We start from the raw sequence: 12478 nt of genomic DNA, 5'->3' as shown, positions 1-12478 counted from the left end.
GCTCGAACGGGTAACCTGAAACATATATTTCTGTATACGATTAGCTCGAATGAACATCAAATGTTACTTGCACTCGTGTACTGAGTTCCTTTTATGAAGTTCCATCGGTAAATCAAAGGATATATAGTGTGAATTTCTGACATTGACGTGGATGAATTATGAATTTTGAATATCTCTATGTTCATTACATATTGACCCAGAATTGTTGAATTTACTCATGATATGAATAAATTTGACAAGGATATATGATGAAAGAGATGCAAAGTGATAAATTGGAAAGGATTCATGATGAACTTTGAGTTAAAGTTGGTATTTTACCATTTGAAATTATATATGTGGTTTGGACTAAATCTTATACGGTTGATGTTTTGAATGCTATGATAGGTGAATTTGTTTCATATGGATTCATGTAATTGTTGAATGGTTAAGATAAGTTATTTTTTTATATTGAATGATCTTACTAAGTATTTTATATACTTACTCAAGTTACTATTATTCTGTAGATTTTAGACGTCCAAAACGTGTTGATCGGATCAACAAAAAGCTCACACCTACCATCACTTGATCTGGTAGACTTTTGAATTTGGAAAGTTGGTTACTTGTGGCATATATATGGGATGTTTATTTTGCTAGCTAATGATCATGTTTTAGTACCTTGGTTTTGAATAAGATTATAAGTAACTTTGATATATTAAGTGATTAGTACCTAGTTGACACTTAGTAAGTTGATGATGTTAGCCAATATTAATGGCATTATGTGTAAGTTTAGGTAATAACATGACTTGATATTGAATGTTGGTAATTGTTGATATTTGGAGTGAATGGGTTGAATGGTATAAAATGGTTAGAGGCATGGTTAATTAAGGTATGTTTAAATTCTGAAATTAGACTCTTATGTTTTAGGTCAATTATTGAACTTTGCTTATTGATATCTTAGGTAAAGTATTGATGATTGAATAAGTATTTTTAGGCATGAAAACTCTTGGCATGAATGGTAATGAACGGTTGTTGTTTCATGATTGAATTGTGATGCCAAATAAGGTATATTGGTTAGGCACTTAGGTTGAGTGAAATAAGTTGAATTTGGTATGTTTTGGTGTCTTGTATCAAGTTGTATAAGGGTCTAATACATTGGCTTGTGGTTTAAGGGATCCTTGGTCAAATTCGTGTGTGTATCATTTATGCTAAGTTGTTGGGTCAACCACATTTTAACAAATGACAATGTCTCTACACCCTTCTCGATGAGTAGTACATCATCGAAATAAAGAACTACAAAGATCACATTTTCATCCACAATCCATTTATAAACGCAAGGTTCATCAACATTTTGCTCAAATCCAAAGGTTTTGATCACTTAATCAAATCTTTGATTCTATGAGTAGGATACTTACTTAAGTCCATATATGGATCTTAGCAATTTGAAAACTTTATGCTCGTTTCCTTTAGCTGCATATTCAGAGGATTGCACCATATAGATGATTTCTTTAAGATAGTTGTTCAAAAATGCTATCTTAACATCTATTGGCCAGATCTCATAATCGAGAGTTGCAACATTAGATAACAAAATGTGGGTTGACTTGAGCATTACTATTAGAGAGAAGGTTTCCTTGTAACTGATACATTCTTTCTATGTGTTGCCTTTTGCTATAAGTTTGGCCTTGTAGGTTTCAACCTTTCTTTCCACGTTTATACTTTGTGTAAATTTAGTCTTGATTTTAAAAATTCTAACCCTTAACATTTGCACATTGTTTAATTTGATTTTTTTTTTTGCAGTTTTACTTTTCTTTATGAGCCTTTTACCTAAAAAGCTAAAAAAACAAATTTATCAACTAATTTTGATTGAAAATATACAAAAATGAAAACACTTAAAAATTTAAGATAATAATTTTCATTGTCGAAACTATTTTTATTTAAACGGGGTCAACTTTTATTTAAAAATGAAAATGGAGTCACCATCAATCTATTTTTATGAGGTGTGATTGGGTCACCTAGAAAAGTAATTGTTTTTAATAAACGATTTGATTTTATTAAAAATAACGATTTTGGTCCATGAAATTCAGAAAAATGGGTTCGGGAGTCGGTTACGTACGAGGAAGGATTAGCACCCTCGTAACGCCCAAAATTGGTACCTAGTTGATTAATTAATGTCTTAATGTCGAATATTGAAAATTTGAAGAGATCAAAACAATTCCCCTTTTAAAATCCTTATTGAAATTTATTATTTTGAAAGCTAAATAAAATTTGGCCATCTTACTTTAATAAAGAAATTGAAACCCCGTAAGTTAGGGTACGATTCTTTGAAGTTCCGATGACAACACACAAAGTTGTTTTTATTAAAAATCTCATATTGAGATAACAAAACGTCGTATCCAGTGAGTTAGGATATAACATTTTGAATTCTCGAGAATAAGCTTTTATTTAAAATTTGTTTGATTTTATTGAAAAAGGGATACTCGGCTATTTTGAATTTAACGACAAAATTGAAGCCCAGTAAGTTAAGACATAATCTTCTCAAAAATCTTAAATATCGAGTCTTGTTTTATAAACTTTTGAATAAAATGTAATGCGATTAAATGATAACATACGACGCAAAAGGATAATTTGTAAATGAATCATACACTAATGAATAACAAATAATTAATAAACAAATATAAACATGCATGGCAACAATAATTTCAATCATACATCATATAAAAACCAATATCAATATTTTAAAATTAAATGAATTAATAATCAATTTTAAAAGATATACTAAAGAAATCAATGGCAAAAGGAGAAATTATAATCAATAAATTATACGTTCAAAATTTTAAAATAAACAATATATATGAGTTAAAACAAATAATATATATGAATGTACAATTTAATACAAATAATATCTACAATTTGAAATGAATTGGATAATTTACAATAAATAATATATAATAAATTTGAAATAATAATACATATAAAATTTAAAAATTTTGATGATAATTCTAGAATAATCATACGTGATAAATCCAAAATAATAGTATATAATAAATTTAAAAATATTAATGATAAATTTGAAATAGATATACATGATAAATTTAAAATAATGTTAACAATGAATTTAAAATAATAATATTGATAAATTACAAATAATAAAACATGATAAATCTAAAATAATAATATACAATACACTTAGATAATATTAATGATTAATTTAATAATAATAAGTATAAACATTCAAATAATATCAGATTCAAAATTTAAAAAAAAACATAATAATCAACACTTAAATAAATAAAACACAAGCAAATTAAGTCAAACTAGTGAGGATTAAATTGAATTTAAAACAGAATTAAAAGGAAAAAATGAGAATAAAACCAAACTAAGGGCCAAAATATGGGAAAAAATAGATAGGATAAAAAAATAAATTGCAATTGATAATATATGGAAAAAAATTTAAAGCAAATAATCAAATAATTTAAAATGGATGATTTATAACACGAGTTTTTAAAAAATAAACAACATGTGTGACATAATATTAAAAACAAATGAAGTATATAATTAATGGGAAAAAATAAAAGTATGATAAGAATGGCTAAATGAATGAACAACATGTAAATAAGAAAGTTGATGGATAAATAAACGAATAAAAGTAACAACATAATTAATGATTAAAAAATTAAATGGATAAATAAAAAAGGTTAAAAAAACGCTTAAGTCAACCTTACTCCCACAATATGAAGATTCAACAAAATTCCTCCACCAAAATCTAACTCAAATGAAAGCAACTTAAAAAGAAACGAAGATGAACGAAAAACAAAATAAGAACAAGCCACAGAAAATAAAAACGCAAGAGAATGAGAAATTTGAGTGAATGCTCTTAAGAATTATTATTGCTCCAAACTCCAGTGTTTTACAATGAAGGGAGAGGCCTCTATTTATAGTTGAGCCTCCCCAAATCCAACGGTATAGATCAATTACATCAACGACTAAGATTTAAAGGGTATATACAAATTAAATCTCTAAGATTACAAAATCTTATCTTCTAAGATTGCATATCTTATCTAAGATTGCATATCATATCTAAGATTGCATATCCTTTTTCAAGTAATGGGTCATTCCGATCGGGCCAAATGATACAATTTTGGACTGGACTTGGACTTTGTTTTATTATTTTGGGTTTATTATTTTTTGTGAGCCCGGGCTAAATTGGCCTATTACATTCATATTTTCTCATTCTATTAAAATTAACCCACAATGTCATAAGGAAAAGCAAAACTGCAACAAAAAAAAGAAGAAGATAAAATTACATAATATGTAAATGTTGAGGGTTAACTTTTTTAGAATCAAGACTAAATTGACATAATTTATAAATATTGAGTATTAAATTTGTTATCATGTCAATTTTAAAATCCGCCACCGTTAGCTAATTGGTGGCTAAAAAAAATTTGAATAATTGGGTGATCAAAAAAAATTACTAATAGTTGGGTGACTATTTTGTAACTTTTCATATATGAATGACCAAAAAATATTTATTAATAATTAGGTGACTATTACTATAGTTTCTCCAAAAAATAATCATGATTAAAATTTTCCTATTTTATTAGAACATTTAAAAACTCCCAATTTTAATTAGGATAGATAAAATAAACTTTTATTGGTTGTTTTTTTTTTAAAGGCTTAACACATAAATTGACACCTAAACTATATCCTTTTTTTTTCATATTGGTATTTTTTTTATCACAAGTAGTATCTAAAATACTTTTTTTCCTAAGTTGACGCCTCTACTAGTCAAACCGTTGAGTCTATTTAAAAAAGGATTATCCCACAACTTGGTAATTAAATTATACCCCTTTTTTTTCTCTCATTTTGATACCTAAACATTTTTTTTAGTTACAAATGGTACCTAAATTACATTTTTTCCGTCGTTGGTACCTCTTAGTTCAATAGTTAATTAAATCGTTAAGTTTATTTTTTAAAAAAGATAACCAATTAAAAATTGGTATGTGACAAAAAAAAGATAAAATATTATTTTCTCTTATATTTTTTTCTTTTTTCTTTTTTTCTTCAAAATAAGACCGATGGTCGAACCGATCAGGCCTCAGTTTCTAACTTGATCAGTTCATCAAATTCAATCAAATAATTTAGTAAAAAAATCATAAAAATAAAAAATTTAAATAATTGAGAAAACTGGTTCAACCAATATATATCGGTCTATATGTTAATCACTTCAACACCTATCTTCGGACAAATACCCCCAACCAGTTCCCAGTTCGATCGATCAATTGATTTAGTCCAATTTTGAAAACATTAGTTTTGTTCGATGAAATAACTTTTTTGATCCCATTAAGTTGAGCAAGCATGTGGTGAAGTTTGAGAATAGAATTAAGTCACCAACGTCTCAACATCGAGAGGGCAAATTTTGAGCATTGCTGGTATTAGTAGACATTATAAAGAAAGAAAAAATAGAGGAAAAAGAAAAAAAATTAATGAGAGAGAAATAAAAGAATTAAAAATATTTTTTAAATTTTATATAAAGTCACAGTTTATTATTTGGTTGGAATTTTTTTAACGGGTATAACGTTTTGATGTAAAATGAATAACGGAAGAATAATTTAAGTATTACTTGTGATAAAAGAAAGTTATTAGGAAAAAAGAGTATAATTTATATACTAATTTATGGATTAAGCCTTTTTTTTAAAATAGACTTAATAGTTTATCTAACGGAGATATTAACTTGAGAAAAAGATGTAATTTAAGTATCAATCGTGACAAAAGGTTTAGATATCAAGATGAGAAAAAAGTTATAGTTTAAACACCAATTTGTGAATTAAACTTTTTTTTAAGCAAATCACCGTTTAGGCTTTCTCGTGATACGTTAATGTCCTCCACTTTGGATGTGCCACGTTACTCCAACCAAAATCTTTCATCCTAAACGACACCGCATCAAATCTCCTCTCCCGCTCTCTGCTTTATTTGCTCTCTTTTTTTCCGCTATTTTACCCACCACCAAATTCATATCTGCCATCATCTGAACTCGGTCATGGGACAAGTCTTAGACAAATTTCACGGTAAGCTTTTTAAGCAATATTTTTTAAAATTTTAAAATTTCCTTTATCCTGATATTTGTAATACCAAAGTTCCTGAATCCTTGTTGACCCCTAGAAGTTGTCTTTTTTTATGTGAATTATAAAAGGGTATTTTTAGAAATCTTTAATTTTTATGTATATTCCATTTGTTCTTTGTTTAGTAGTATGTTAATGTGTATGTTAGTCTTTCTAGATTATATGAAAAAGGAACAATGGGTATTTAGAATATGATTCTTAGATGACCAGGTTGACTGGAATTGTTAGTTGCTGCTAAATTAACTAATACTTTGAAACAAATGTGTTTTCATGGCTTCTTGTTTTCCTTGTTACTTAATGTAGTCAAATAACTTAATTGTCATATAGACCATTATCATTATGCTTTACTGATTTGGTATTTTCTGATCAATGTACCACCATTTGACTTTATGCGAACTGAAGAAGTGACCTTGCTCTGTTTGTAATTATATTATGTGTTGATTGTTTAACTTTTTTTGTGCAGGGAAGGAGTGGAAAAAGAAACAGATTAGGAAAATAAGTGACAAGGTCTATGAGCGTATCACAGTTCAATCAGGAAGCGCTACTTTAACTTTTGAAAACCTATATATTGCTGTCCTACTTGTGTACAAGTGAGGAATTTTGCTTAAAAGTTCTTCAATTTCAGTAATTTCATATTCTTTAATCATGTAATCGGAGATTTTTTATTGTTTCTTCTGTAGTGATATTAATAAGCTTTTGCCTGGACCACACTTTGATCCACCTTCTAAAGAGCTAGTCAGATCAATGATGCAGGTAACCCCAAAACTTATTGCAGCAATGGAAAAGACTGCATTTGAGGATGTACTTTCCTGCATATCTGGATATATGCATATGGTTAATTGAACACTGTCAGAGGACTTAGCTACCGCTTTAGAGATGTCGCTGCTTGTGTTATATTATATGTATGTTGTTATTTTTTTAGAATACAGGTTTCCAACTTGAATGCTTTTGGTAAAAGGGGGCTCTTGAAGTTTAAAAGGGCATATTTGTAGAGTGTAAGGTGATATTATTTGATAGGAAGAAGGTGACACATTGATGCATTTACGTACCAAATGGCCTTCATTTTCTCTATAATTTGTCTTTTCCATTCTCTATTTCACAGATGAACATTATATAGTAATGGCTAATGGTATAAATCAGTTAATTTGTTTCCTATGCAGGAGTGTGACTTCAACCTTGATGGAGAACTTGACCATGAAGAATTTGTGGAATTCATTCAACGGCTCACGACCGACACATTAATTGTTGTTAGTCAGGGACTGATTGTCACTTTGGTTGTTGCTCCAACTGTTGCCATGACGACAAAGAAGGCTACTGAGGGTGTTCCTGGTGTTGGGAAAGTGGTGCAGAAGTTACCCAATTCGATTTATGCATCCCTTGTGACCCTTGCCATTGTTTTGTTTCAGACTTCGCGTGAAGAGGTTTAGTTGAGCACTCTATCTTTTCTGTCAAATTACCGTCTCCGTATATGAGATTATATCTCAGTTTGTATAGTATGTCTTTCGAGTTGGCTTAACTATCCGAAGACCAACATTTCTGGAACTTCGTTATAGAATTATTAATTTGTGGTAATGTCTATAATGAAAATGTAAATGAAGTTGTGGGAAACTTAAGTTATTCCATTGCAAAACATTATTTCTCATACAAATATACAACATTATGGTCTTGTTATGAAAACTCCATTTTAGTACTATGGCAGGAAAAATGTCACAACATTCCCTTATTCTTTTGGTACTTGGGACCTTTCACCAATGTAATAGCATCTCACTACCTCGCACTGGTTAGAGATGTGGAACGTTCAAACTCACTAGAAGGATCCCAATCCAATGAAGATGATAGAATCTTAGACAAGGTGACCAAAACGTCAGCCATGGAAGGACGAGCATTGAGATCATGAGCAACGCAGATTTTAGCCAGTTGAGCCATGGAAAAAGCCAAATCCAGGGGATATTCAGGCCCAAGAGAAGGATCGATGAAGTTCTTGAGCTTCTCTCTCACATTATCCCCTTCAAGCACCACTCTGATAGATGCAGATAACAGCTCTTCTCCACCATTCTTTTCAGCATTTGCAGCATCTTCCCCTGATAAAAGCTCCAATATAATAACCCCCAATGCGAAAACATCGAGCTTAGGCGTGATCACACCATTTTCAATGTACTCAGGAGCCATATAACCTTTAGTCCCAACCACATGTCTTGTCAACTGCAATCCACCTTCATCGTTGTCCTCAATAGTTCTTGCCAACCCGAAGTTGGTGACTTTGGCTCTAAAGTTAACATCCAAGAGAATGTTACTGCTCTTCAAATTCTTATGAATATAAGGAGGATTTATATAGTTATGCAAATAGTTGAGTGCATCAGCTACATCGTATGCAATCTGAACTCTTTGCTTCCAAGAAAGAGTAAATGAAGATTGGAACTTGTTGGAGTGAAGCAAATCACTGACTGAGCCTTTATCTGCGTACTCATAGACAAGGTATGTGTTTCCTTCATGTACACAAAAACCTGAAAGCCTTATAATGTTGGTGTGATTGATCTTCTTCAATAAATTGATCTCTGAAGAAACATCCCCTTTCATTACTTTCACAGCAGCATCATCACCTTGGAAAGAACCTCGAAAAACTGACCCCTTAATCCTGTTGGATTCACTGAAGTTCCCTGTAGCAGCTTTCAAGTCCTCGAACTTGTAACGAGTTAAGGATTCGATTGCATGACGAACCCCTTGGGAAGATATTGAAACAGACCAGGAGTTTGGAGTGTAATTTGTTGAATCCGAGAAAGGTTTCAGATTGAATGGTGGCATTGGTGGTGGTGAAGCAGTAGCTATTGGCCTGGCCTTGTGAGCTTGGCGTTGACGTCTGAAGAAACAGAACAAGAACCCTGCTAGGCCAAGAAGGAGAAGGGAACCGATTCCAACACCAACACCAATGAAAACCCATTTCTTAGAAGACTTGGAATCTGATTCTCCAACTGGGGAAGTTGGTATTTGAGGGACTGAGGCTGGAGGTGGGGAGCTTTGAGGCGGTTTAATCATGGAAGGCTCTTCAGAAAGTGGAACCAAAACAGGTGTAAATGGGAATATGATATCATCCTCAGATAACTCATTGGCCTCCAATACACCCTTCTCATCAGCACCAAAAGTCTCAGCAATAGAAGAAATGGAATCACCCCAAGTAACAATATAAGAAAGCAAGTATTTAGCACCAGCTCGAATTTGATTATGAGTAGGACAAGCACATCTAATAGGAACCACAAGTTTATTACCCACTTCTAGATTCCTATAATCAATGGGGTTTTGAGCTTTCATTGCCTGACAAGTTGTAAGACCCTGATAAGTATCATTAGAAATGGAAAAGTAAGTCTCGTAATCAAACTTCATAGTGTAAGAAGCATTATGCTGGTAATAGCTGTCATTGACGGTGCCGGAACAGGAACAGTTGACCGGAACAACCACCATTGACTTGGGGGTAATTGAAGAAACATCAGCTGAAAGGTTGTTTAGAGATGAAATCTGGGTTGCTTGAGCGTCTAACAAGTATGCTATGGAGACAGCAGTGTTGTAAAAAGGTGGCTCCGACCGGAAAGTGATGTAAGACTGACATGATCTTTGCTCACCGTTACATGAAAACCCTCTGCTTATGTTGTTGTCTTTGGTTGGATCTTCACAGGCAAGCTGCAGATTATTTACATACCCTTGTTGAGCTTGAGTGAACCCAAGGAAGAACAGCAACAAGAAAGGAAGACAAAATTTTAGACAAGGTTTCAATCTTCCAACTGCCATAGGAAGATCAGTGTGTTTTTTTTTTTAAAATGAAAAAGAAAAATCCTTTTGTTTAGAAATGGGGATAAGGAAAGGAGTGTTTTTTTAATTGGGAAGAGTTGGGCACGGGAGACCCCTAATGTATAGTTTAATAGGACTTGTTGGAATAAAACCTTCCAACGCGTTTTTATTTAGTCCTTTGCTTGGACTTTGCTCAGTTTTTCCTTTTCTCGCCGTTGACTTGGCCTTTTTTCCACGTTATAAAACAGTATTAATTTTTTTTGGTAAAATACATCCAAGATCACTAAACTATTAGTAAGTTTACATTATGGTCACCTAACTTCAAAAAGTTATAAAATTGTTACTGAACTATTCGAAAGCTTTTATTTAAGTCACTAGACTGTTAAAATCACTATTGTATGGCCTTCTTTGTTCACACCGCCTAAACCAATCGAAAGCTCTCATTCTCATCCTCTTCTACAGTTTAATTTTTTTTATGAAACAACTTTGAATGTTAGAAGTTGTGAACTAAAATTGAAACAACTTTCTTCTCTGATCTTCGACACTAACAGTCAAATCGACCTGGATCTAAGGTATGTTCTTCTTCTTGTTGATGGGTACTAATCCGTCTATTGATAGTCAAATCGTCATTTGGAGCTTGATAACTGAACTTTTTTAAGAAAAATTTTACAACCCAATGACTTAAATAAAACTTTTAAATAGTTCAGTAACTATTGTGTAACTTTTTAAAGTGAGTGACCAATATGTAAAGTTACTATTAATTTGACAACCTTAGATATAGTTTATCTATTTTTTTAGTACAATTAACATGTTCAGAGTATTGCCATACACACACTATGGCACTACCACTCGAACCTATGATATGAATTTTGCTGTGAACATCCTAGACAAATAAGCTAAATTCTAGAATTTGTATTAGTTATTAACAAAAGCTTTGAAATATTAAGTTTTAATATTTCAGTCTCTAACTTATAAAATTTATGTGAATTTTTTAGATTTATTCTAATTAATTTAGTTAGTTAAGGTTGAGTAAGTCGTTTTAATTATTATATTATGTGTTTATAATGACCAAGTCTGATTGAAATTATATATATATTTGTAACTTAAAAAAAATTCATTATTGGTGAAATAATGTATTTTCTACCTTGTCGTGTAAGGCGGGACTTGGATTTGAACCTCCACGATGAAGAGACGAAATTTCTATTTGCTTCATTCTTGACATTCCGATGTTTGAGATTAGGAGTCAACATTCCATTCAATGAAAGTATATTTTTTTTGAGCTAATAAAGTTAAACAATACTACTTATCGTTTTAACTTAATTTTAAATTGAGTTGATTGGAATGAAATTCGAGTCAAGTTAAATAAATTTATTTGAGTTAAAATAAAATTAAATAAAAAATTAAATAAATCAACTTAAATGTAACACCTCAAAATTTCTAGTTAGACACATGACATTATTCTAGTAATGGAACAGTGAATTTACAAGAAATTTGAGAAATTAGATAAATGAATTCTTATGAAAATAAAGTTGATTTGGATATGATAAGTAATGAAATCAACCCTCTAAGCTCATTTCCTTCATCATTTTTAGCTATTGCAGCCTAAGGTTTCATAATTTTTAGTGAGAAAATTCATGGCTTGAGAGAGAGAGAGCTCTAAGAAGGTACGAGATAATTTCATACACCTACAATAGCAAATAGCTTGATATTTGCTATGATTTGTCATGATTAAGTTTGGGATGAATTTATATGAATTTTTGGATTATACTTTTGAATATGGAAAATAATGAAATGATAAAAATGGAGTTTACAAGCTTAATTGAGGATGGAATAGAGCCTATGGAGGCATGATTAAGTGTTGTATAGTATCCATTAAGGTAAGTACCCTTGGATACTCTTACTTCTATTATGTTAAGATGTTTAGGAAAATAATGAATTTAAGTTATCAAGATGAAAATAGTGTAATAAACATGAGATTTATTATATGAATAAATATGAAATGTGTTATTATTAGGTGACTGTGTTTAATATGTCACTTGAATGACTTGGTTAACACCATTTGCACTAAAACTGTTTTGGACAATAGCAGTAGTGTGACTTTGAAAATTCACCAGAAATTATAGAAATTGAATTATAATTTGAGCCGCATATAGTTTGAAAGCTTACCGAGTCTAGTTTTTGTTGGATCAAATAGATCTTGCATCCAAATATAAAATAGGAGATAAATTTGTTTAAGTGAGGGAAGGTTGAAACTATTGTCTGTATCCCTTTTTTGACTTTAAAAAATTGTTAAAACTTGTATAAGATGAATTAGGGGATGAGCCTTATATGTCTAAAAATCTTATTAAGTCTATTTTCTACTAAATTAAAATGTGAATTCATCTGACTTATATTTTTTAGCAGAGAGAGATCAGAGTTGTTTGACAGCAATTTTGTCCTAACTTTAAAAATTTATTGGCATGTGTACAAGAGAATAAATTTTGGAAAATTTGTGGTTGAATGTTTCAAGAGTCCAATTTCTAAAACATTAAACGAATCTTGATTTCTAATTTTTTGGATTGAGAAATAAATAATTTAGTAACTGCTACTCAAGTCGACAAATC

General features: G+C 30.8%; 2 protein-coding genes across 2 annotated transcripts; one reads left to right on the top strand and one right to left on the bottom strand.

Moving 5' to 3' along the window:
• Positions 1–5851: 5851 nt before the first annotated feature.
• On the top strand, positions 5852–7703 carry LOC107913556 (uncharacterized). Its single transcript, XM_016842182.2, has 4 exons — positions 5852–6041; positions 6559–6685; positions 6776–6848; positions 7256–7703. Exons 1-4 carry the CDS (start codon positions 6014–6016, stop codon positions 7520–7522), a joined length of 495 nt encoding a protein of 164 aa, XP_016697671.1. The 5' UTR covers positions 5852–6013; the 3' UTR covers positions 7523–7703.
• LOC107913555 (protein LYK5) lies at positions 7694–10030 on the bottom strand. Its single transcript, XM_016842181.2, has one exon. It carries the CDS (start codon positions 9873–9875, stop codon positions 7863–7865), a length of 2013 nt encoding a protein of 670 aa, XP_016697670.1. The 5' UTR covers positions 9876–10030; the 3' UTR covers positions 7694–7862.
• Between the last annotated feature and the right edge of the window lie 2448 nt (positions 10031–12478).

The sequence above is a fragment of the Gossypium hirsutum genome, chromosome D11 (assembly GCF_007990345.1).
Source record: "Gossypium hirsutum isolate 1008001.06 chromosome D11, Gossypium_hirsutum_v2.1, whole genome shotgun sequence".
NCBI lineage: Eukaryota > Viridiplantae > Streptophyta > Magnoliopsida > Malvales > Malvaceae > Gossypium > Gossypium hirsutum.
The sequence above is the reverse complement of the archived record's forward strand: the minus strand, read 5'-3'. Positions and strand labels throughout refer to the sequence as shown.

Coding starts and splice junctions, on each gene's coding strand:
- LOC107913555 (XM_016842181.2), bottom strand. CDS start 9,875: ATGGCAGTTGGAAGATTGAAACCTTGTCTAAAATTTTGTCTTCCTTTC.
- LOC107913556 (XM_016842182.2), top strand. CDS start 6,014: ATGGGACAAGTCTTAGACAAATTTCACG. Junction 6,686..6,775: donor GCTGTCCTACTTGTGTACAA/GTGAGGAATTTT, acceptor TTTCTTCTGTAG/TGATATTAATAAGCTTTTGC. Junction 6,849..7,255: donor TAGTCAGATCAATGATGCAG/GTAACCCCAAAA, acceptor TTTCCTATGCAG/GAGTGTGACTTCAACCTTGA.